At 45.1% G+C, this 23,679-nt stretch overlaps 1 protein-coding gene across 1 annotated transcript in view; it reads left to right on the top strand.

Moving 5' to 3' along the window:
- Positions 1–23,679, top strand: part of LOC120039829 (gamma-2-syntrophin-like) — a gene marked incomplete at its 3' end in the record, with an annotated part of 123,016 nt that overhangs the window by 46,558 nt on the left and 52,779 nt on the right. The window contains exon 3 of the mRNA XM_038985200.1: positions 15,281–15,418. Coding sequence (XP_038841128.1) covers positions 15,281–15,418 — 138 coding nt within the window. The remainder of the gene's footprint in view (positions 1–15,280; positions 15,419–23,679) is intronic.

The raw sequence follows: 23,679 nt of genomic DNA, 5'->3' as shown, positions 1-23,679 counted from the left end.
ACCAAAGCCTTGTTCTGTTTGACAAATTCCCAAAAGTATCCGTAATGGTTGTAGAAACATGTCAAATGTTTTTTTATAAATCGGTCCTCAGGTTGTTTTTAACAAACATAATCGATAATATTTCAACTGGACCATAACCTATTCATTAAGAGACAAACGGAAAATGGAGAGCTCCTCTCGCGCGCGCAGGAAATATTCGGAGGTCACCTGACTACTTTTGAAAAATCTCATTCATTTTTCAAAATAAAAGCCTGAAACTATGTCTAAAGCCTGGTCACAGCCTGAGGAAGCCATTGGAAAAGGAATCTGGTTGATATCCCTTTAAATGGAAGAAAGATGGTCCAGGAAACACAGGTAAAAAATATATATATATCACTTCCGGGTTATATTTTCTCAGGTTTTCGTCTGCAGAATCAGTTTTGTTATACTCACAGACAATATTTTGACAGTTTTGGAAACGTTGGAGTGTTTTCTATCCTAATCTGTAAATTATATGCATATTCTACGATCTGGGCCAGAGAAAATGTCCGTTTACCTTGGGAACGATATTTAAGAAAAATAAATTCTGATCCCTAGCGTCAAGAGGAAACTACAAACACGAACCTACGTAGATCGATCAAGATGCCGAGACACAGGTATAGGGACAAAATAGAGGAGAAATTCAGCGGGTCGGACACGAGGCATATGTGGCAGGAACTTCTAATGATTACTGATTACAAAAAGAATGCCAGTCACGTCGCGGAAACCAACGCCGCCCTACCAGACGAGCTAAACACCTTTTTCTCACGCTTCGAGCATAACGACTCTGTGTTGCAGAGGAGAGCCCCTTGCAGTTTCCATGGAGGACATATGTAAGTCATTCAAGTGCGTTAACCCATTCAAGGCAGCCGGCCCAGACGTTGTGTTTTCGGACATTTTCTTTCTCTAGCTCAGGCCGTTATCCCCACCTGCTTCAAGATGTCCACTATCATCCTAAGTGTCCAAGAAGGGGCAAGTAACTGACCTGAATGACTACCGACCCGTAGCAAGCGCTCACTTGCTTCGAGAGGCTAGTCAAAGATCACATAACCTCCTCTCTCCCCGACACACTTGACCCTAACACTCGACCCTACCGCCCCGACAGATCCACGGAAGATGCAATTGCCATTGCACTGCACACTGCTCTCACCCAGCTGGACAAAAGGAATGAATATGTCAGGATGCTGTTCATTGTCTACAGCTCTGCCTTCAATTCTATAGTGCCCTCTAAGCTCAACATAAAGCCCACAGCCCTGGGTTTAAACTCCTCCCTATGCAACTGGGTCCTGGACTTCCTGACAGGCCACCCTCAGGTGGTGAAGGTAGAAAACATGACCTCCTCAACATGGTGGCCCCATAAGGGTGCGTCCTCAGTCTCCTCCTGTACTCCCTGTATACCCACGACTGCATGGCCTCAGACAGTTCCAACTCCATCCTCAAGTTAGCTGATGACACGACAGTAGTAGGGGCCTGATTACCGACAACGACGGCGTGGTGCCAGGTAAACAACCTCTCCCTCAATGTCAGCAAAACAAAGGAGCTGATTGTGGACTTCAAGAGGAACCAGGCTGGGCACGCCACATTCTCATCAATGTGGCCAGCATGGAGATGGTCAAAAACTAAAAGTTCCTCTGGGTAATCATCTCCGAGGAGCAGAAATGGTCAAACCACATTGACACCATGGTGATTAAGGCATGACAGTGACAGTTCAACCTTCGACGAGAGGGCTTCTCAAAATGTTCTACAGTTCCACCATCGGGAGCATACTGTCGGGTTGCATCACAGCCTGGAACGTCACCTCCACCGCCACTGACCACAAGGCTACAGTTCCACCATCGGGAGCATACTGTCGGGTTGCATCACAGCCTGGTACGTCACCTCCACCGCCACTGACCACAAGGCTACAGTTCCACCATCGGGAGCATACTGTCGGGTTGCATCACAGCCTGGTACGTCACCTCCACCGCCACTGACCACAAGGCTACAGTTCCACCATCGGGAGCATACTGTCGGGTTGCATCACAGCCTGGTACGTCACCTCCACCGCCACTGACCACAAGGCTACAGTTCCACCATCGGGAGCATACTGTCGGGTTGCATCACAGCCTGGTACGTCACCTCCACCGCCACTGACCACAAGGCTACAGTTCCACCATCGGGAGCATACTGTCGGGTTGCATCACAGCCTGGTACGTCACCTCCACCGCCACTGACCACAAGGCTACAGTTCCACCATCGGGGGCATACTGTCGGGTTGTATCACAGCCTGGTACGTCACCTCCACCGCCACTGACCACAAGGCTACAGTTCCACCATCGGGAGCATACTGTCGGGTTGCATCACAGCCTGGTACGTCACCTCCACCGCCACTGACCACAAGGCTACAGTTCCACCATCGGGAGCATACTGTCGGGTTGCATCACAGCCTGGTACGTCACCTCCACCGCCACTGACCACAAGGCTACAGTTCCACCATCGGGAGCATACTGTCGGGTTGCATCACAGCCTGGTACGTCAACTCCACCGCCACTGACCACAAGGCTACAGTTCCACCATCGGGAGCATACTGTCGGGTTGCATCACAGCCTGGTACGTCAACTCCACCGCCACTGACCACAAGGCTACAGTTCCACCATCGGGAGCATACTGTCGGGTTGCATCACAGCCTGGTACGTCAACTCCACCGCCACTGACCACAAGGCTACAGTTCCACCATCGGGAGCATACTGTCGGGTTGCATCACAGCCTGGTACGTCAACTCCACCGCCACTGACCACAAGGCTACAGTTCCACCATCGGGAGCATACTGTCGGGTTGCATCACAGCCTGGTACGTCAACTCCACCGCCACTGACCACAAGGCTACAGTTCCACCATCGGGAGCATACTGTCGGGTTGCATCACAGCCTGGTACGTCAACTCCACCGCCACTGACCACAAGGCTCTACGGAGGGTTGTTCGCTCGGCCGAACGCACCATTGGGTGCACACTGCCTGCCCTCCAGGAACCTCAGCCAGCCCAACCATGGCCTGTTCTCCGTGATTCCGTCACTCAGACGCAGACAATATGAGAGCATCATGGCAAAAACTGCACCTTGCCTAGTAGTTGCCATACCAAGCAGTGATGCAGCCAGTCAAGATGCTCTCAATATTGTGCAGCTATAAAACGTTTTGAGGATCTGAGGGCCCATGCCAAATCTTTTAAGCCTCCCGAGGGAGAAGAGGGATCAGAGCCAGCGTAGTAGGATTCCTCTGCCGTAGAAAGATCTTTACTATTTGCAATAATGGAAATATTTTCAGAGTTGACATGTTAGACTGCAGTGTTTCATTTTCGGCTTCAATAATTGAAATAACACCTCAAGTACTTCCTCTCATCAGGTGCATCGATTTATTTTTGTCAAACTGCAACATTTTCACTTGCACCATTTAAACAGGCTTCCAGCTGGCAGTGAAAATGAATCCCCCATTTTCAGAATCCCGGGCTGAATCAAACATATAGAATCTGAGACGACATAACGGTCTTGAGTATGAGGAGAGACATGCTAAAAATAGTACCACATTGGTTGCAGTGAGAGTGATCCATATCATGGACAGTTAGGCTGGAGAAGAGGGATCTTTTTCCACTTGAGGGTGAGGTAAATGTGGAAAAAGTGAAAAGCCCCTCTGCAGAGTCACACATATTCTAACCTCCAGGGTATTCCGAAAACTGTAGACGGCAAAGAATATATTGTAAACAATATCCTCCTGTAATATAATTACTCTAAAATGTTTATTCTATTCTACTGAGCCATTTACTTTGTGTTCATTCTTATCTTGTATTATTTCTTATTGTTGTTGCATTGTCGAGAAGGAACGTGCAAGTAAACATTTAGCTGGATGTGTATCCTGTACATATGACTAATAACACGTGGAACTATATTGCCCGTACATCTGTTATTGTTAGCATTCACAGTATTGTGCTCTCTAACAAATATATTCTTAACAATGTTTTTCAAAACAACAATACATTTGGATCATGGATTGAATGTGTAAGGTACATTTCAAGGTCTGTTGCAGAGAGTCTTGGACGTTTGAAGTCTAGTCCTGCTCCCTTTGAAATATGACAAAATCAACATTCATTTATTCAAAATGTAGATGTTAATCATGTCCTTTATTATTGAGAGGAATAACTCATAGCCGTATGGCTGTAGTTCTGTTGATTAGACACAAGGCCTACCTAACCATTTTAATCATGGAAATCCATGCTTCATAAAACATTAGTATACATTGTTTTTTTTATAATATAAAATGAATTTAATTTCTTCCAATGACAACAGGTGGAGACAACATACAGGAGGTGTGTTGTGCGCCTCACCAATCACGACACAGAATGCAGCGAGGAGCAGCAGCAGCGTGTTTTAACCTCACTTATGGATTCATCCATCTAATATTTTGAGCTGTGCATTTATTTTCCGATAGTTACCATTTATTGCGTGACTATCTACCAGATCTAGAAACACCGTCGGGAAATGTCACATAGCGACTAGATAGACACTGTTGAGCGAAGTAGTCTGCCTGCCTTCCTTTGAAGTCTACCCCGTTGCGCACTGGCTATATGCTTGGTCAGTCTGCCCGTCCGTGTGCCTCTTGGTGAATGGGACGTTGTAAAACGGCATTATCCGACTAATGTTGGATAAATGACTCACTCATGAAAGTCTCTTCGAGGTCTGCGGACAGAGCCAGCGGCTGTATGGGAAATGCATGTGGCCGGGAAACAGCTACCGGAACAGATAGAGCGTCCAGCCAGCCTCTTGGTTCCAACTTGGGCAAGTACAGGCTCTCTCTCTGCCTTTCTTTAACCTACTAAATATGTATTTTGTTTAGTTTGTTTAGTCAGATATGCCCCAATTCTGCTGGAAAGAAAAGGTCAGGGATTTAAAACAAAATTTCACATCAGTAGATCATTGCCCCATGTATGCTTGAGAAGCAGAAAGTAGGAGAATTTTAATAAATATTCCATCATGTAGCTTGAGAAGCAGGAAGTAGGAGAATTTTAATAAATATTCCATCATGTAGCTTGAGAAGCAGGAAGTAGGAGAATTGTAATAAATATTCCATCATGTAGCTTGCTATGCAGCTTGCACTCAAAGAAAGTTGTTTTTAGTTTACCTTGACACAATCTATTCTGAATTCACGCATTCATTGCGTTCCCATATTGTTATTGGATGAGTACTTCTGTTCCTACATGGCTTGTGGCTATCAATAATCGCCTATTTGTCCTCCTGCAACGCTATAGGTAAATAAGATGATCAAAGTAGGTTGAAGTTGTGATTGTAAAAAGTACAAAATGAACCCTTTACCCTATTCTCAACCTGCTGGAAGAGCATCTTTTGACAGTGGATTTAAAAGTTGATGTGAAAACAATCTTAACTTGAACTTGATTGGTCAACTCCGCCCTCCTGCATCAATTTAAATCATTTGTATTCTTTTGGGTTTCTCCAGTTCAGTCACGGCTGTGACACTCTAATTTAGCCCAGTCAGAGGGCTGTAAGAAAACTCAGAGTTGGTCCCCAAAGATATGGGATAAAAGGCAGGAATTCAGTTGGTGAGGGATTAATGTTCCACTATTCCTGCTAGTACTGTAGAGACCGTGAAGAGGAGGAATAGGAAATAAATAGTTAAAATGTAAAAAGACTAAAAAGCAATACTTTAAAAAAGAAAAATGGGCCAACCAGGTGGTTCATATCTCAGTACTGTGGACTAAGAAAATAGTTCTTATATTATAACAAATACTTCATTTAGTCAAACATATGATGAAATTGTTGACAACACACTAGATTATGCATCATAACATAGCATCCATTGTCCACTGAGATCAAGGTTCAATCCACCAGTCTGATATTTCAGTCCCCCCTCATCCCTCACGTGACCTTAATGACCAATGCAACACATGTTTTTAAAAATGTGTTAATAATTCCCCCTTATATTCTTCCATTATTGAAAGTGAATTTTCCCCAATGTATTTGTTTCTATAAAACAACCCTCGAATATCAGACAGACCTGCAGTGACTGAAAGTTGAATATTTGATTTAAGAGATACACAGTTCCTACATCCATTTTATTTTTAATGTCTAAATTAAAGATCATTTTGATATCATAGACGGTCAGTCTTTGCACCCATAGCTCTTCCTATACATTTGAGAGTGGTTACATTTCTCCAGGCCCATCCCTCAGTTTTTATTATTCTACCAAAACAAAGGCAGGGTTGGCAGTTTGGTCTGGTTTCTAGCTTTAAAAGGTTGACATGACGTAATCATAAGTAGAGTGGTAACTTCAGACACACAACAACAACAAAGATAGTAGCGTATGAAACATTAGACAATAAAACATTCATAAGATCACAGGTGAATAACAGAAGCATTGTCTTCTGTTATGAATCTCAGTAATGATTCAAGGTGTTTAACCATTCATCTTCTTCCCACGGGATCAACAGCCCCTATTTCCACAGATGCTCTGTTTTTTTTTAGGATAATTACAGAGACAATTGGATGCCATTTTTGTTGTTTATATGTTCTAAATTGATTAGATTGCTTTTCAATTGCTTTTCAATGTGAGCCTCTAAACTGCCCTGGTCTGCCCTTTAAACTTTTTAGAATTACGTTTACACTCTTTTTTTTGAGATGACTCCATGTCCCACGTCCTATAGCTGTATATTCAGCCATAAGGCTCAAGCCCAAAGAATGGGAAAGATACTATCTGATCTAGTCATGTAAATTAGTGAAGTCTTTTAAGTATCATGGGATGGGCCAACCTGGCGCTCATTAAGTCCCATCACTTCAGTTACATTCTCCAAGGAATGATCATCCATTGTGAGGTATATTAAATGTTCAACATTCCTGGCTGTAGTGCCAGAGGCCAAGCAGTATCTGTAACTATCAAACCATGTTCTAATCTGCCTTCAGGATCTGATCTTTTTGGTTATTATTCCTAAATGAAACACCTCCTTTGATTTATGCTGTAATGAAAACTGTGATGTACATGAGGGGGGGGGAAAAGCATGCAACTCCCCCTGGTCAAAGGCCTAGAGGTTCCTCTTAGCATGGAACATAATTACACCCCAGTGGAGTGTGAAAGTCGATGGAGTTGTAGCCAGGAAATCAATCAGGCTTCAATATTAAACCATGTGAGTCCTACTGACGTTTCTGTTTGGAAAATGTCATATCCACAGCCACCTTGGTGGCTTTTAACTTGACTCTCTATTATACTGACTGTAAGCGATGCAATCTCAACCAGATAATGATTCTCCTATATATGATTCCGATAAGATCAGCTAGGCTGATACCGGTTTTAAATCCTTCCCTGAGATGTTTACTTATCAAATGAAAAAATGCAACTCCTCCACTGCATTGTTATTAGTGACCAATAAGATTTTCATTTTGATCTAAGGCAGAGACCTCATGAATTTGAATGATGTCCTATGCATTTCAAAATGAGATTTAAAAAAAAGAATCTTCCTTGCCTTCTCTAAAAATTTGATATTTCCGAAGTGTTTGCTCACACCCGGTTCTACTGATTTGCATAATACCTGTTTAACCTCGCTGTCATACTGCTGATGATGTGTAATTATTGTTAATATTATATTTACTATGTATCATTATGCTGGATTGTATTCCCCTTGAATTCCTGAATGATCACAGATCACAATAGGTGTACTTTTGGTGTAATTTTGACAGCCCCAAATTGTATTACAATTTAGGATATTCCCTTAAAATGTTAAACAGATTATGCTTGGCACTCAACTGAGCATCGACTTGCTGACATTATCCCTCGAGGGAAGGTTAAAATGACTTCCAACCAGAGGGAAGGTTAAAATGACTTCCAACCAGAGGGAAGGTTAAAATGACTTCCAACCAGAGGGAAGGTTAAAATGACTTCCAACCAGAGGGAAGGTTAAAATGACTTCCAACCAGAGGGAAGGTTAAAATGACTTCCAACCAGAGGGAAGGTTAAAATGACCTCCAACCAGAGGGAAGGTTAAAATGACTTCCAACCAGAGGGAAGGTTAAAATGACTTCCAACCAGAGGGAAGGTTAAAATGACTTCCAACCAGAGGGAAGGTTAAAATGACCTCCAACCAGAGGGAAGGTTTAAATGACCTCCAACCAGAGGGAAGGTTAAAATGACTTCCAACCAGAGGGAAGGTTTAAATGAAATCCAACCAGATGGAAGGTGCCATGAGTACTTAATCTGTGTTGTTTCTCATCCTCTGCCTGTATTCTAGTGAGTTCACCTGTATTCCACTGAGTTCACCTGTATTCCACTGAGTTCACCTGTATTCCACTGAGTTCACCTGTATTCCACTGAGTTCACCTGTATTCCACTGAGTTCACCTGTATTCCACTGAGTTCACCTGTATTCCACTGAGTTCACCTGTATTCCACTGAGTTCACCTGTATTATACTGAGTTCACCTGTATTCTACTGGGCTCATTTTGATTCCAGACTGAGATCATAAAGGGAAAGAAATGAAAGACCAAGCTTGACAAAAGCACTGATTACGACACCTACTGATTACGACACCTACTGATTACGACACCTACTGATTACGACACCTACGACACTAATTACGACACCTACGACACTGATTACGACACCTACTAATTACGACACCTACTAATTACGACACCTACGACACTGATTACGACACTAATTACGACACTAATTACGACACCTACTAATTACGACACCTACTAATTACGACACCTACTAATTACGACACCTACGACACTAATTACGACACCTACTAATTACGACACCTACTAATTACGACACCTACTAATTACGACACCTACTAATTACGACACCTACTAATTACGACACCTACTAATTACGACACCTACTAATTACGACACCTACTAATTACGACACCTACGACACTAATTACGACACCTACTGATTACGACACCTACGACACTAATTACGACACCTACTAATTACGACACCTACTAATTACGACACCTACTAATTAGGACACCTACGACACTAATTACGACACCTACCTTCTATCCATTGCTGCATGTGAAATAGTGTGTACGCTTTAATAATTAATTATGACAAATGTTAAAATGTTGAAAAATGTAATAAAGTAATGCCTTTTCAAATAAGTTACGTTACACGTTATGTTGCCTGACATTGTGGGGCGGCAGATAGCCTAGTGGTTAGAGCGTTAGACTTGTAACCGAAAGGTTGCTGGCTCAAATCCCAGAACTGACAAGGAAAAGATCTGCCGTTCTGAACAAGGCAGTTAACCCACTGTTCCTAAATAAGAATTTGTTCTTAACTGACTTGCCTAGTTAAATAAAGGTTAAATATCATTTTTTAAATAAAATACTTGACTCTATACGGTACTATGTTATATTCCCATACCGCTTTAGGAAGTAGATGGGATGTAATCTCTAGATAGCGCAAATGTTTGATCCATGCCTCTTTTAAAGTTGTAGAGGAGGGTCCCATTCTTTTTCAAAGACAGTTTGGAATTTAGGTCATGCATTTTCCCTTGACTTCCAGAAGGAGATAGCTATTATTCAAAGCTTTATGTAGCGACTAAGGGAAAACGCATCTGGACGATATACATGAGAGGGGACACAAGACAATAATTATATCTGGCATTCTCTCTCTAGGGGATGCAGATGGGGTGAAAAGAAAGCGTAAATTGAATCTTGGCATCTTATGAGTGCAATAAGCCAATGACTACAAATAATATCTACCTAAATGGAGGTTTTCACTACGTTTGCCCATGGATTTTTTTGTTGTAGTAACGTACCACCAAACATGATGTTAACAAGCGCGAAAACAGCCACACATTAAAAACCACAGGGAAGAGGTTCAGTCTCGTAATGACAACCTTATGGGTGAGGGTTACTGAATGGACAATATGAGCACTGCCACAATCTGTACAAATAAATTAAGTATAAATTCATTCATTCATAAAGTTCTCACCCCAATAGAAACATATTTTATAATATTAATTTGGTGGGTGCTTATATTTGTTCTATTTCACATGTGTAGAAGTGTGTATTAATACGTATGTGTAAATTGCAATGTGTTTTCTGCATATCCCAACTCCCTCGGAGAGTGGAGTCAAGACCAGGGTCACCATTGTCCAGTGTCCCTGGAGCGATTTATAATTCAGTGACTTGCTCAAGGGCACATCGTCAGATTGTTCACATTTTTGGCTTGGAGATTCGAACTAGCAACGCCCTCACCAAAGGTTACAATAACAAAATTATGAACTGGGAGGAAACAGAGCTGGGCGGTGAATCAAAATATACTGTACATTAAATATTCATGACTTTCAGGATTCATGGTAACACTGGTCTTATCTTGACATAGAACAAATTTATTCTGGTAAACAGTCAGTGTCACAAATGATTACAGTGTTGAATAAATATTTCAAATAAATTGATTATTTCTATGGAGTGTTTATGTAAGATGTCTTAAATGCTGATGCATTATGGGGCAGCTCATTAGGGTAAATACAGTAACACTTTATTTTACAGACCACTGCTTAGAACGTAACTTAGAAATGACTTATTAAAATGCTAATTACCTAATAACTACACAGTAACTACACTTCCTTTTACAAAAACCTCACCATGTTCCAGATAGGTAGCCAATGAATGGTTTTGAATCATTTTAATAAATCCCATCACAGATTACAAAATGATTATGGACTTTAGTGAAGTACAGTTCATAGCAGAGAACACAAACTTGGTTTTGAATACCCATACTAACATACAGTTTACTACATACTTAATGAGTGTATACTACATACTATTAGTTCATTTTAGTATACTGTAAACAAACGATATCCTTTCAGTTGAGTGTACTAGCGCTTCGCCTGTCTACCGGAAGTTGATGCTGTTGCTATGCAACCTCTTGCTAGCTTGTTAGCATAACAAATTACTAGCTAAACCCTTTGTAAATCCAGAGCGTTGTCAGATGTAAATCCAGAGCATTGTCAGATTGTCCGTTGGTAAATTCAGAGCATTGTACTCTCGGAGTGTTCAGAGCGCACCCTGGACGCTGTGGCCGAGGAGTAGAGTTGATCTGAATGTGACAGTTAACATTCTGCCTGGCAAGTTCGATGTTTTAGTAGCCAACTAACATTAGGTAACTAGCTAACATATGTACATACTGCTGTAATGCTATGCGGTTCGTAAGAATAGCGTAGCGAACAATTTTAAAAAATGTTTTATTTAACCCGGGCAAGTCCGTTAAGAACAAACTCATATTTACAATGACGGCCTACCCCGGCGACACTGGGCCAATTGTGCGTCGCCCTATGGGACTCCCAATCACAGCCAGATGTGATGCAGCCTGTATTCAAACCAGTTTTTTTATTATTTTTTTTATTTATTTTACCAGGTAAGTTGACTGAGAACACGTTCTCATTTGCAGCAACGACCTGGGGAATAGTTACAGGGGAGAGGAGGGGGATGAATGAGCAAATTGTAAACTGGGGATTATTAGGTGACCATGATGGTTTGAGGGCCAGATTGGGAATTTAGCCAGGACACCGGGGTTAACACCCCTACTCTTACGATAAGTGCCATGGGATCTTTAATGACCTCAGAGAGTCAGGACACCCGTTTAACGTCCCATCCGAAAGACAGCACCCTACACTGGGCAGTGTCCCCAATCACTGCCCTGGGGCATTGGGATATTTTTTAGACCAGAGGAAAGAGTGCCTCCTACTGGCCCTCCAACACCACTTCCAGCAGCATCTGGTCTCCCATCCAGGGACTGACCAGGACCAACCCTGCTTAGCTTCAGAAGCAAGCCAGCAGTGGTATGCAGGGTGGTATGCTGTGGTACGGCAGTGATGCCTCTTGCATTGAGATGCCGTGTCTTAGACCACTGTGCGACTCGGGAGCCCAAAAGTAAGGGATGCTGCTACTCTATGAGAAATCTTATTAGGTTTCCTGAAAACACAAATGGCATTAACAGAGATTTTGATTCCGAGTTTATTTTGACCAATTCTAACTAATTGAGATTTGTATGAGACTTTAACGTGAAGTTAATTCTTATGAAGTATCATGTGGTTGAAAACCTAAAGGTTCAACAAATGTTTGTAAACCTAAATAGTATAACACCTGCAGTGTTTTATCACCTGCAGTTGTGAACCCCCCCTCTCAGCGGGGGAGATGAAGAAGTACATGATGGAGAGCTCTGACAAGATCGGAAGTCAGGGTGCATTCCATGTCTCTCTTCTCCCACCACCAGGGTGCTGGTTACTGGGTCTTGTGATGTGTGAAGTGAAGGCACGTTTCTTGTTGTGAACCAACCTGGACTCAGGGGTAGACAGAACATAGTAACCGTAAATCTGTGACACTCAAAGTATTATTATATGTTACGTTTCGTATGGAATGTATTCATTTGTGGATGTCCATCATACATTTCGTACGATATGTTACGATTTGGAATTCGTACAATATTTACGAATTTGCAATACGTATGACATGTTGCGAATTCCAAACCATAGCTAGGTGGCTAAGTGTCTAACGTTAGCTAGGCTAGGGGTTAGTGTTAGTGGTTAGGGTTAAGGCTAATGGTTAAGGTTAAGATTTTGGGTTAGTGGTTAAGGTTAGGGCTTAAAGTTAGGGTTAAGGTTATGGTTAAGAGTTAGGGTTAGTGGTTAGGGTTTAGATTATGGTTAAAGCTAGGGTTAGGAGTTAGGGTTAGGAGTTAGGTTAGGAGTTAGGGTTTAGATTATGGTTAAAGCTAGGGTTAGGAGTTAGGGTTAGGAGTTAGGGTTTAGATTATGGTTCAAGCTAGGGTTAGGAGTTAGGGTTAGTGGTTAGGGTTTAGATTATGGTAAAAGCTAGGGTTAGGAGTTAGGGTTAGGAGTTAGGTTAGGAGTTAGGGTTTAGATTATGGTTAAAGCTAGGGTTAGGAGTTAGGGTTAGGAGTTAGGGTTAGGAGTTAGGGTTTAGATTATGGTTAAAGCTAGGGTTAGGAGTTAGGGTTAGGAGTTAGGTTAAAGGGTTAGGGGAAGGGTTAGCTAACATGCTAAGTAGTTGAAAAGTAGCTGAAATGCTAAATTTGTTCGTGATGAGATCCGAACACACAACTTTTGGGTTGCTAGACATTCGCATATTGGGCCCACTTATCCTTTCTGACCAACCACCCTCCTTCCGTTTTTTTCCTTAAGTAACCTTCTGTCTTATGTAACCAAACATAATATCATACTATTTAAAAATGCAAAAAAAAAGAGGGAACGCTGCTTTGACATCAAGTATGAAGACAAAGAGCGGTGCTCATTGGAGAAAAGGGTATAATTTATAGTGACCAAATGACGTTGCAGCTGTGTAAAAACATAAAATCCAAGGCACTCTCTCGTGTGGAAAAGTTGTAAAGCCTTTATTTTAGCGGGTATTGTATAGAGTTTTTTTTAGAGTGAGTCTTGGATTTTTCTAATATATTATGTTTTTACACAGCTGCAAATTAATTTGGTCACTTTAACATGATACAATTTTTTTAACTACCAAATTTACTTTTACAATGTTACGTCTTTGAGGCCAGGCTGTGTGAACCATAGACTTAAAAACCAGGGTGTGAACTCATTGAATGATAGACAGGGTGCTCTGTGCTGTTGTTTTGTTGAGGGCTTTGGCTCCTCTAAGGCAGACATGATGACCATCTTGTAAAGTTCTTGGGAAGTCTTCACTAGAGAAAAATACAGTGCATTCGGAAAGTATTCAGACCCCTTGAATTTTTACAGCGTTATTCTAAAATGGATTAAATTGTTTTTTTCCCCTCTTCAATCTAAACACAATACCCCATAAGGACAAAGCAAAAAAAGGTTTGCCCCAGTCTGAGGTCCTGGGCGCTCTGGAGCATACTTTCATCAAGGATCTCGCTGTACTTTGCTCCGTTCATCTTTCCCTCAATCCTGACTAGTCTCCCAGTCCCTGCTGCTGAAAAACATCATCACAGCATGATGCTGCCACCAGCATGCTTCACCGTAGGGATGCTGCCACCACCATGCTTCACCGTATGGATGCTGCCAGGTTTCCTCCAGAAGTGACGCTTGGCATTCAAGCCAAAGAGTTCAATCTTGGTTTCATCAGACCAGAGAATCTTGTTTCTCATGGTCTGAGAGTCTTTAGGTACCTTTTGGCAAACTCTACACCGGCTATCATGTGCCTTTTACTGAGGAGTGGCTTGGGGACTGGCCACTCTACCATAAAGGCCTGATTGGTGGAGTGCTGAAGAGATAGGAGAAGCTTCCAGAAGAACAACCATCTTCACAGAGGAACTCTGGTGGACTCCAATCAAGTTGTAGAAACATCTCAAGGATGATCATTGGAAAGGATGTATCTGAGCTCAATTTCAAGTCTCATTGCAATGGGTCTGAATACTTATGTAAATAATGTATTTCTGTTTTTAGTTTTTAACACTTTTTTTTTTATTAACCTTTATTTAACTAGGCAAGTCAGTTAAGAATAAATTCTTATTTACAATGACAGCCTAGGAACAGTGGGTTAACTGCCTTGTTCAGGGGCAGAATGACAGATGTTTACCTTGTCAGCTCGGGGATTCGATCTAGCAAGCTTTCGGTTACTAGCCCAACGCTCTAAACACTAGGCTACCTGCCGCAAAAACCTGTTTTCTCTCTTTGTCATTATGGGCTATTGTGTGTAGATTGATGAGGGAATCAATTAATTTAATACAATTTTAGAATAAGGCTGTAACCGTAACAAAATGTGGAAAAAGTCAAGTGGTCTGAATACTTTCCCGAATGCACTGTATGGTACTTAGTGCTTCAACAAAAAATGCTGCTTAGGCAAGCATTGTTTTAATTCAGAAGTTCTGTTTCGTTTTACCTGTATTACCCTCTGATCAAATTCGATAATACCTGAGTGGAGCTTTATTAAGAAAGACAGAGTTCTAGAATTCTCAAAGATTGAAATAGTTTGCCTGCCAAATGTGCGTTCTGTTCATTTTTCATCATCCTCGCGGGTGTTTTTCTTCTTCTAGCCCATTAGGGCAAAAAGCAAGCGATGGAACGACAAAACAAGTCGTAGAAAGAATCCATGGAGGATATCATGTGAACAGAGAAGTAAAAGCACAACACTTTAGAGGGAAAGGAGAAAAAAAAGTTGGTCAAAAAAATGTGTGAAGCAGCTCTTTGAGCTCCTGTTGTTAGTGAGAGAACTAGGTCACTATAGCAACACAGTAACTCAGGCAGGTAAAATGTTATTTTTTCTATCTATCTCAACAGACAAAATCTGGAATTGCCCTGCTGTATAACAAGGAGACCAGTAATACTTATGATGTCCGTCTGAAGCTGACAAAAGAGGTGTTGACCATACAGAAGCTGGATGTGGTTTGCACGAGAGGGGGTGACCCACAATTAAATGTAAGTACTGAGGCTTTACCTTGACATTAGGGGGTGGGTTTGCCCATACTTGGGTTAACCAGGCACACATAACTAACACTTTAAACTCAAACTGGTATTTGTGTTCCTGTTACTCATTGTTCATTGACTTGAAATGACTTCAGTTCCGTTCACATTAAAACCATTCCCTGATGATGACGAGACCACAGCTGACTCAAGCTTTTCACATCCTGACACTGATGTGTATAGCTTACGATAGCTTTAGTTGGATGTAATGGGGACATGAAAGATGTGATTCACATTTAGCCTTAGTATATTAGCTTTAGTTGATATGCTTTGCCTCATACCGTTCTAAAGAAGCCACGCCTTCTTGTGTACATTTGTTTTAATATACTGTATTGAAAGTCTCTAAAATGGCAGGGGCGGATTGGCCATCTGGCAATTCTGGAAAATGCCAGATGGGCTGTATTTTATTTTTTGTTGGGTCTGTTAAGATTTACAAAGTCATGTGTTTCATCAATTAGAAGAGATCATGGATTGTGAAACACGTAAAGGATGCCTATAAATGTAGAAATAGCACATTCTACATTGTCACCATTTTTTTTTTAGAGGGGGGGGGGGCTAAAACCAGGATTTTGGTCAAACAGTCAAATGTATTATCCTCATGATTCCGGTAATGAAAGTGTTTGTCCTGCCCCTGTGCCTGTGTCCTTGCTTCAGCCTGCTGCTTTGATGAACGAGCCACTCTCCTCTCCCCTGATGCGCTCAATCATTTTTTTTGTTCTGATCAACATTTCAAAATGCAAATGCGGAAAAAAAAAACACAGCTTTGGAAGCTTCCTCCCCTTGTCCCCGTCGAAGAGAGGATGGTCTCAGCTTTCTGTGTACATGGAAGCTTCCTCCCCTTGTCCCCGTCGAAGAGAGGATGGTCTCAGCTTTCTGTGTACATGGAAGCTTCCTCCCCTTGTCCCCGTCGAAGAGAGGATGGTCTCAGCTTTCTGTGTACATGGAAGCTTCCTCCCCTTGTCCCCGTCGAAGAGAGGATGGTCTCAGCTTTCTGTGTACATGGAAGCTTCCTCCCCTTGTCCCCGTCGAAGAGAGGATGGTCTCAGCTTTCTGTGTACATGGAAGCTTCCTCCCCTTGTCCCCGTCGAAGAGAGGATGGTCTCAGCTTTCTGTGTACATGGAAGCTTCCTCCCCTTGTCCCCGTCGAAGAGAGGATGGTCTCAGCTTTCTGTGTACATGGAAGCTTCCTCCCCTTGTCCCCGTCGAAGAGAGGATGGTCTCAGCTTTCTGTGTACATGGAAGCTTCCTCCCCTTGTCCCCGTCGAAGAGAGGATGGTCTCAGCTTTCTGTGTACATGGAAGCTTCCTCCCCTTGTCCCCGTCGAAGAGAGGATGGTCTCAGCTTTCTGTGTACATGGAAGCTTCCTCCCCTTGTCCCCGTCGAAGAGAGGATGGTCTCAGCTTTCTGTGTACATGGAAGCTTCCTCCCCTTGTCCCCGTCGAAGAGAGGATGGTCTCAGCTTTCTGTGTACATGGAAGCTTCCTCCCCTTGTCCCCGTCGAAGAGAGGATGGTCTCAGCTTTCTGTGTACATGGAAGCTTCCTCCCCTTGTCCCCGTCGAAGAGAGGATGGTCTCAGCTTTCTGTGTACATGGAAGCTTCCTCCCCTTGTCCCCGTCGAAGAGAGGATGGTCTCAGCTTTCTGTGTACATGGAAGCTTCCTCCCCTTGTCCCCGTCGAAGAGAGGATGGTCTCAGCTTTCTGTGTACATGGAAGCTTCCTCCCCTTGTCCCCGTCGAAGAGAGGATGGTCTCAGCTTTCTGTGTACATGGAAGCTTCCTCCCCTTGTCCCCGTCGAAGAGAGGATGGTCTCAGCTTTCTGTGTACATGGAAGCTTCCTCCCCTTGTCCCCGTCGAAGAGAGGATGGTCTCAGCTTTCTGTGTACATGGAAGCTTCCTCCCCTTGTCCCCGTCGAAGAGAGGATGGTCTCAGCTTTCTGTGTACATGGAAGCTTCCTCCCCTTGTCCCCGTCGAAGAGAGGATGGTCTCAGCTTTCTGTGTACATGGAAGCTTCCTCCCCTTGTCCCCGTCGAAGAGAGGATGGTCTCAGCTTTCTGTGTACATGGAAGCTTCCTCCCCTTGTCCCCGTCGAAGAGAGGATGGTCTCAGCTTTCTGTGTACATGGAAGCTTCCTCCCCTTGTCCCCGTCGAAGAGAGGATGGTCTCAGCTTTCTGTGTACATGGAAGCTTCCTCCCCTTGTCCCCGTCGAAGAGAGGATGGTCTCAGCTTTCTGTGTACATGGAAGCTTCCTCCCCTTGTCCCCGTCGAAGAGAGGATGGTCTCAGCTTTCTGTGTACATGGAAGCTTCCTCCCCTTGTCCCCGTCGAAGAGAGGATGGTCTCAGCTTTCTGTGTACATGGAAGCTTCCTCCCCTTGTCCCCGTCGAAGAGAGGATGGTCTCAGCTTTCTGTGTACATGGAAGCTTCCTCCCCTTGTCCCCGTCGAAGAGAGGATGGTCTCAGCTTTCTGTGTACATGGAAGCTTCCTCCCCTTGTCCCCGTCGAAGAGAGGATGGTCTCAGCTTTCTGTGTACATGGAAGCTTCCTCCCCTTGTCCCCGTCGAAGAGAGGATGGTCTCAGCTTTCTGTGTACATGGAAGCTTCCTCCCCTTGTCCCCGTCGAAGAGAGGATGGTCTCAGCTTTCTGTGTACATGGAAGCTTCCTCCCCTTGTCCCCGTCGAAGAGAGGATGGTCTCAGCTTTCTGTGTACATGGAAGCTTCCTCCCCTTGTCCCCGTCGAAGAGAGGATGGTCTCAGCTTTCTGTGTACATGGAAGCTTCCTCCCCTTGTCCCCGTCGAAGAGAGGATGGTCTCAGCTTTCTGTGTACATGGAAGCTTCCTCCCCTTGTCCCCGTCGAAGAGAGGATGGTCTCAGCTTTCTGTGTACATGGAAGCTTCCTCCCCTTGTCCCCGTCGAAGAGAGGATGGTCTCAGCTTTCTGTGTACATGGAAGCTTCCTCCCCTTGTCCCCGTCGAAGAGAGGATGGTCTCAGCTTTCTGTGTACATGGAAGCTTCCTCCCCTTGTCCCCGTCGAAGAGAGGATGGTCTCAGCTTTCTGTGTACATGGAAGCTTCCTCCCCTTGTCCCCGTCGAAGAGAGGATGGTCTCAGCTTTCTGTGTACATGGAAGCTTCCTCCCCTTGTCCCCGTCGAAGAGAGGATGGTCTCAGCTTTCTGTGTACATGGAAGCTTCCTCCCCTTGTCCCCGTCGAAGAGAGGATGGTCTCAGCTTTCTGTGTACATGGAAGCTTCCTCCCCTTGTCCCCGTCGAAGAGAGGATGGTCTCAGCTTTCTGTGTACATGGAAGCTTCCTCCCCTTGTCCCCGTCGAAGAGAGGATGGTCTCAGCTTTCTGTGTACATGGAAGCTTCCTCCCCTTGTCCCCGTCGAAGAGAGGATGGTCTCAGCTTTCTGTGTACATGGAAGCTTCCTCCCCTTGTCCCCGTCGAAGAGAGGATGGTCTCAGCTTTCTGTGTACATGGAAGCTTCCTCCCCTTGTCCCCGTCGAAGAGAGGATGGTCTCAGCTTTCTGTGTACATGGAAGCTTCCTCCCCTTGTCCCCGTCGAAGAGAGGATGGTCTCAGCTTTCTGTGTACATGGAAGCTTCCTCCCCTTGTCCCCGTCGAAGAGAGGATGGTCTCAGCTTTCTGTGTACATGGAAGCTTCCTCCCCTTGTCCCCGTCGAAGAGAGGATGGTCTCAGCTTTCTGTGTACATGGAAGCTTCCTCCCCTTGTCCCCGTCGAAGAGAGGATGGTCTCAGCTTTCTGTGTACATGGAAGCTTCCTCCCCTTGTCCCCGTCGAAGAGAGGATGGTCTCAGCTTTCTGTGTACATGGAAGCTTCCTCCCCTTGTCCCCGTCTCAGCTTTCTGTGTACATGGAAGCTTCCTCCCCTTGTCCCCGTCGAAGAGAGGATGGTCTCAGCTTTCTGTGTACATGGAAGCTTCCTCCCCTTGTCCCCGTCGAAGAGAGGATGGTCTCAGCTTTCTGTGTACATGGAAGCTTCCTCCCCTTGTCCCCGTCGAAGAGAGGATGGTGTCAGCTTTCTGTGTACATGGAAGCTTCCTCCCCTTGTCCCCGTCGAAGAGAGGATGGTCTCAGCTTTCTGTGTACATGGAAGCTTCCTCCCCTTGTCCCCGTCGAAGAGAGGATGGTCTCAGCTTTCTGTGTACATGGAAGCTTCCTCCCCTTGTCCCCGTCGAAGAGAGGATGGTCTCAGCTTTCTGTGTACATGGAAGCTTCCTCCCCTTGTCCCCGTCGAAGAGAGGATGGTCTCAGCTTTCTGTGTACATGGAAGCTTCCTCCCCTTGTCCCCGTCGAAGAGAGGATGGTCTCAGCTTTCTGTGTACATGGAAGCTTCCTCCCCTTGTCCCCGTCGAAGAGAGGATGGTCTCAGCTTTCTGTGTACATGGAAGCTTCCTCCCCTTGTCCCCGTCGAAGAGAGGATGGTCTCAGCTTTCTGTGTACATGGAAGCTTCCTCCCCTTGTCCCCGTCGAAGAGAGGATGGTCTCAGCTTTCTGTGTACATGGAAGCTTCCTCCCCTTGTCCCCGTCGAAGAGAGGATGGTCTCAGCTTTCTGTGTACATGGAAGCTTCCTCCCCTTGTCCCCGTCGAAGAGAGGATGGTCTCAGCTTTCTGTGTACATGGAAGCTTCCTCCCCTTGTCCCCGTCGAAGAGAGGATGGTCTCAGCTTTCTGTGTACATGGAAGCTTCCTCCCCTTGTCCCCGTCGAAGAGAGGATGGTCTCAGCTTTCTGTGTACATGGAAGCTTCCTCCCCTTGTCCCCGTCGAAGAGAGGATGGTCTCAGCTTTCTGTGTACATGGAAGCTTCCTCCCCTTGTCCCCGTCGAAGAGAGGATGGTCTCAGCTTTCTGTGTACATGGAAGCTTCCTCCCCTTGTCCCCGTCGAAGAGAGGATGGTCTCAGCTTTCTGTGTACATGGAAGCTTCCTCCCCTTGTCCCCGTCGAAGAGAGGATGGTCTCAGCTTTCTGTGTACATGGAAGCTTCCTCCCCTTGTCCCCGTCGAAGAGAGGATGGTCTCAGCTTTCTGTGTACATGGAAGCTTCCTCCCCTTGTCCCCGTCGAAGAGAGGATGGTCTCAGCTTTCTGTGTACATGGAAGCTTCCTCCCCTTGTCCCCGTCGAAGAGAGGATGGTCTCAGCTTTCTGTGTACATGGAAGCTTCCTCCCCTTGTCCCCGTCGAAGAGAGGATGGTCTCAGCTTTCTGTGTACATGGAAGCTTCCTCCCCTTGTCCCCGTCGAAGAGAGGATGGTCTCAGCTTTCTGTGTACATGGAAGCTTCCTCCCCTTGTCCCCGTCGAAGAGAGGATGGTCTCAGCTTTCTGTGTACATGGAAGCTTCCTCCCCTTGTCCCCGTCGAAGAGAGGATGGTCTCAGCTTTCTGTGTACATGGAAGCTTCCTCCCCTTGTCCCCGTCGAAGAGAGGATGGTCTCAGCTTTCTGTGTACATGGAAGCTTCCTCCCCTTGTCCCCGTCGAAGAGAGGATGGTCTCAGCTTTCTGTGTACATGGAAGCTTCCTCCCCTTGTCCCCGTCGAAGAGAGGATGGTCTCAGCTTTCTGTGTACATGGAAGCTTCCTCCCCTTGTCCCCGTCGAAGAGAGGATGGTCTCAGCTTTCTGTGTACATGGAAGCTTCCTCCCCTTGTCCCCGTCGAAGAGAGGATGGTCTCAGCTTTCTGTGTACATGGAAGCTTCCTCCCCTTGTCCCCGTCGAAGAGAGGATGGTCTCAGCTTTCTGTGTACATGGAAGCTTCCTCCCCTTGTCCCCGTCGAAGAGAGGATGGTCTCAGCTTTCTGTGTACATGGAAGCTTCCTCCCCTTGTCCCCGTCGAAGAGAGGATGGTCTCAGCTTTCTGTGTACATGGAAGCTTCCTCCCCTTGTCCCCGTCGAAGAGAGGATGGTCTCAGCTTTCTGTGTACATGGAAGCTTCCTCCCCTTGTCCCCGTCGAAGAGAGGATGGTCTCAGCTTTCTGTGTACATGGAAGCTTCCTCCCCTTGTCCCCGTCGAAGAGAGGATGGTCTCAGCTTTCTGTGTACATGGAAGCTTCCTCCCCTTGTCCCCGTCGAAGAGAGGATGGTCTCAGCTTTCTGTGTACATGGAAGCTTCCTCCCCTTGTCCCCGTCGAAGAGAGGATGGTCTCAGCTTTCTGTGTACATGGAAGCTTCCTCCCCTTGTCCCCGTCGAAGAGAGGATGGTCTCAGCTTTCTGTGTACATGGAAGCTTCCTCCCCTTGTCCCCGTCGAAGAGAGGATGGTCTCAGCTTTCTGTGTACATGGAAGCTTCCTCCCCTTGTCCCCGTCGAAGAGAGGATGGTCTCAGCTTTCTGTGTACATGGAAGCTTCCTCCCCTTGTCCCCGTCGAAGAGAGGATGGTCTCAGCTTTCTGTGTACATGGAAGCTTCCTCCCCTTGTCCCCGTCGAAGAGAGGATGGTCTCAGCTTTCTGTGTACATGGAAGCTTCCTCCCCTTGTCCCCGTCGAAGAGAGGATGGTCTCAGCTTTCTGTGTACATGGAAGCTTCCTCCCCTTGTCCCCGTCGAAGAGAGGATGGTCTCAGCTTTCTGTGTACATGGAAGCTTCCTCCCCTTGTCCCCGTCGAAGAGAGGATGGTCTCAGCTTTCTGTGTACATGGAAGCTTCCTCCCCTTGTCCCCGTCGAAGAGAGGATGGTCTCAGCTTTCTGTGTACATGGAAGCTTCCTCCCCTTGTCCCCGTCGAAGAGAGGATGGTCTCAGCTTTCTGTGTACATGGAAGCTTCCTCCCCTTGTCCCCGTCGAAGAGAGGATGGTCTCAGCTTTCTGTGTACATGGAAGCTTCCTCCCCTTGTCCCCGTCGAAGAGAGGATGGTCTCAGCTTTCTGTGTACATGGAAGCTTCCTCCCCTTGTCCCCGTCGAAGAGAGGATGGTCTCAGCTTTCTGTGTACATGGAAGCTTCCTCCCCTTGTCCCCGTCGAAGAGAGGATGGTCTCAGCTTTCTGTGTACATGGAAGCTTCCTCCCCTTGTCCCCGTCGAAGAGAGGATGGTCTCAGCTTTCTGTGTACATGGAAGCTTCCTCCCCTTGTCCCCGTCGAAGAGAGGATGGTCTCAGCTTTCTGTGTACATGGAAGCTTCCTCCCCTTGTCCCCGTCGAAGAGAGGATGGTCTCAGCTTTCTGTGTACATGGAAGCTTCCTCCCCTTGTCCCCGTCGAAGAGAGGATGGTCTCAGCTTTCTGTGTACATGGAAGCTTCCTCCCCTTGTCCCCGTCGAAGAGAGGATGGTCTCAGCTTTCTGTGTACATGGAAGCTTCCTCCCCTTGTCCCCGTCGAAGAGAGGATGGTCTCAGCTTTCTTTGTACATTGCCTTCAGAACACAGGAGGTTGGTGACGACGGGCTCGTGGCCGGAGCGGAAAGGCATCAAAACACGATGCCATTCGCTCCATTATATAACCTTTATTTAAGCAGGCAAGTCAGTTAAGAACAAATTCTTGTTTACAATGACTGCCTACACTAGCCAAACCCAGATGGCACTGGGCCAATTGTGCCCCACCACATGGGACTCACAATCACAGGCAGTTGTGTGATAGCCTGGATTTGAACCATGGTGTCTGTAGTGATGCCTCTAGCACTGAGATGCAGTGCCTTAGACCACTGCGCCACTCAGGAGCCCCATAAGAGTGTACGCCCTGTCTAAGCCAGGGAAGGGGCAGAGGGGGGGTTCTTACTAAGCTAAATGGAATTGTTTTAAGAAGGTCATACCAAGGATTCAGCTATTTGATTTTGAATATTAAGACCCCTTGAATTATCAAAAAATATATAAAAAAGTATTTGATGAAACATTATTCACCTCAAATCTAAAATATCTTTTGATTTGTTTAACACTTTTTTGGTTACTACATGATTCCATATGCGTTATTTAATAGTTTTGATGTCTTAACTATTATTCTAGAATGTAGAAAATAGTAAAAATAAAGAAAAACCCTGGAATGAGTAGGTGTTCTAAAACTTTTGACCGGTAGTGTATAAATGTGTGTGTATGTGTGTGTGTATATATATACAGTTGAAGTCAGAAGTTTACATACACTTAGGTTGGAGTCATTATAACTCGTTTTTCAACCACTCCACAAATGTCTTGTTAACAAACTATAGTTTTGGCAAGTCGGTTAGGACATCTACTTTGTGCATGACACAAGTAATTTTTCCAACAATTGTTTACAG

Source organism: Salvelinus namaycush, unplaced genomic scaffold, assembly GCF_016432855.1.
Source record: "Salvelinus namaycush isolate Seneca unplaced genomic scaffold, SaNama_1.0 Scaffold303, whole genome shotgun sequence".
Lineage (NCBI taxonomy): Eukaryota > Metazoa > Chordata > Actinopteri > Salmoniformes > Salmonidae > Salvelinus > Salvelinus namaycush.
Note: the sequence above shows the minus strand (reverse complement) of the source record. Positions and strands in the feature narration are given on the sequence as shown.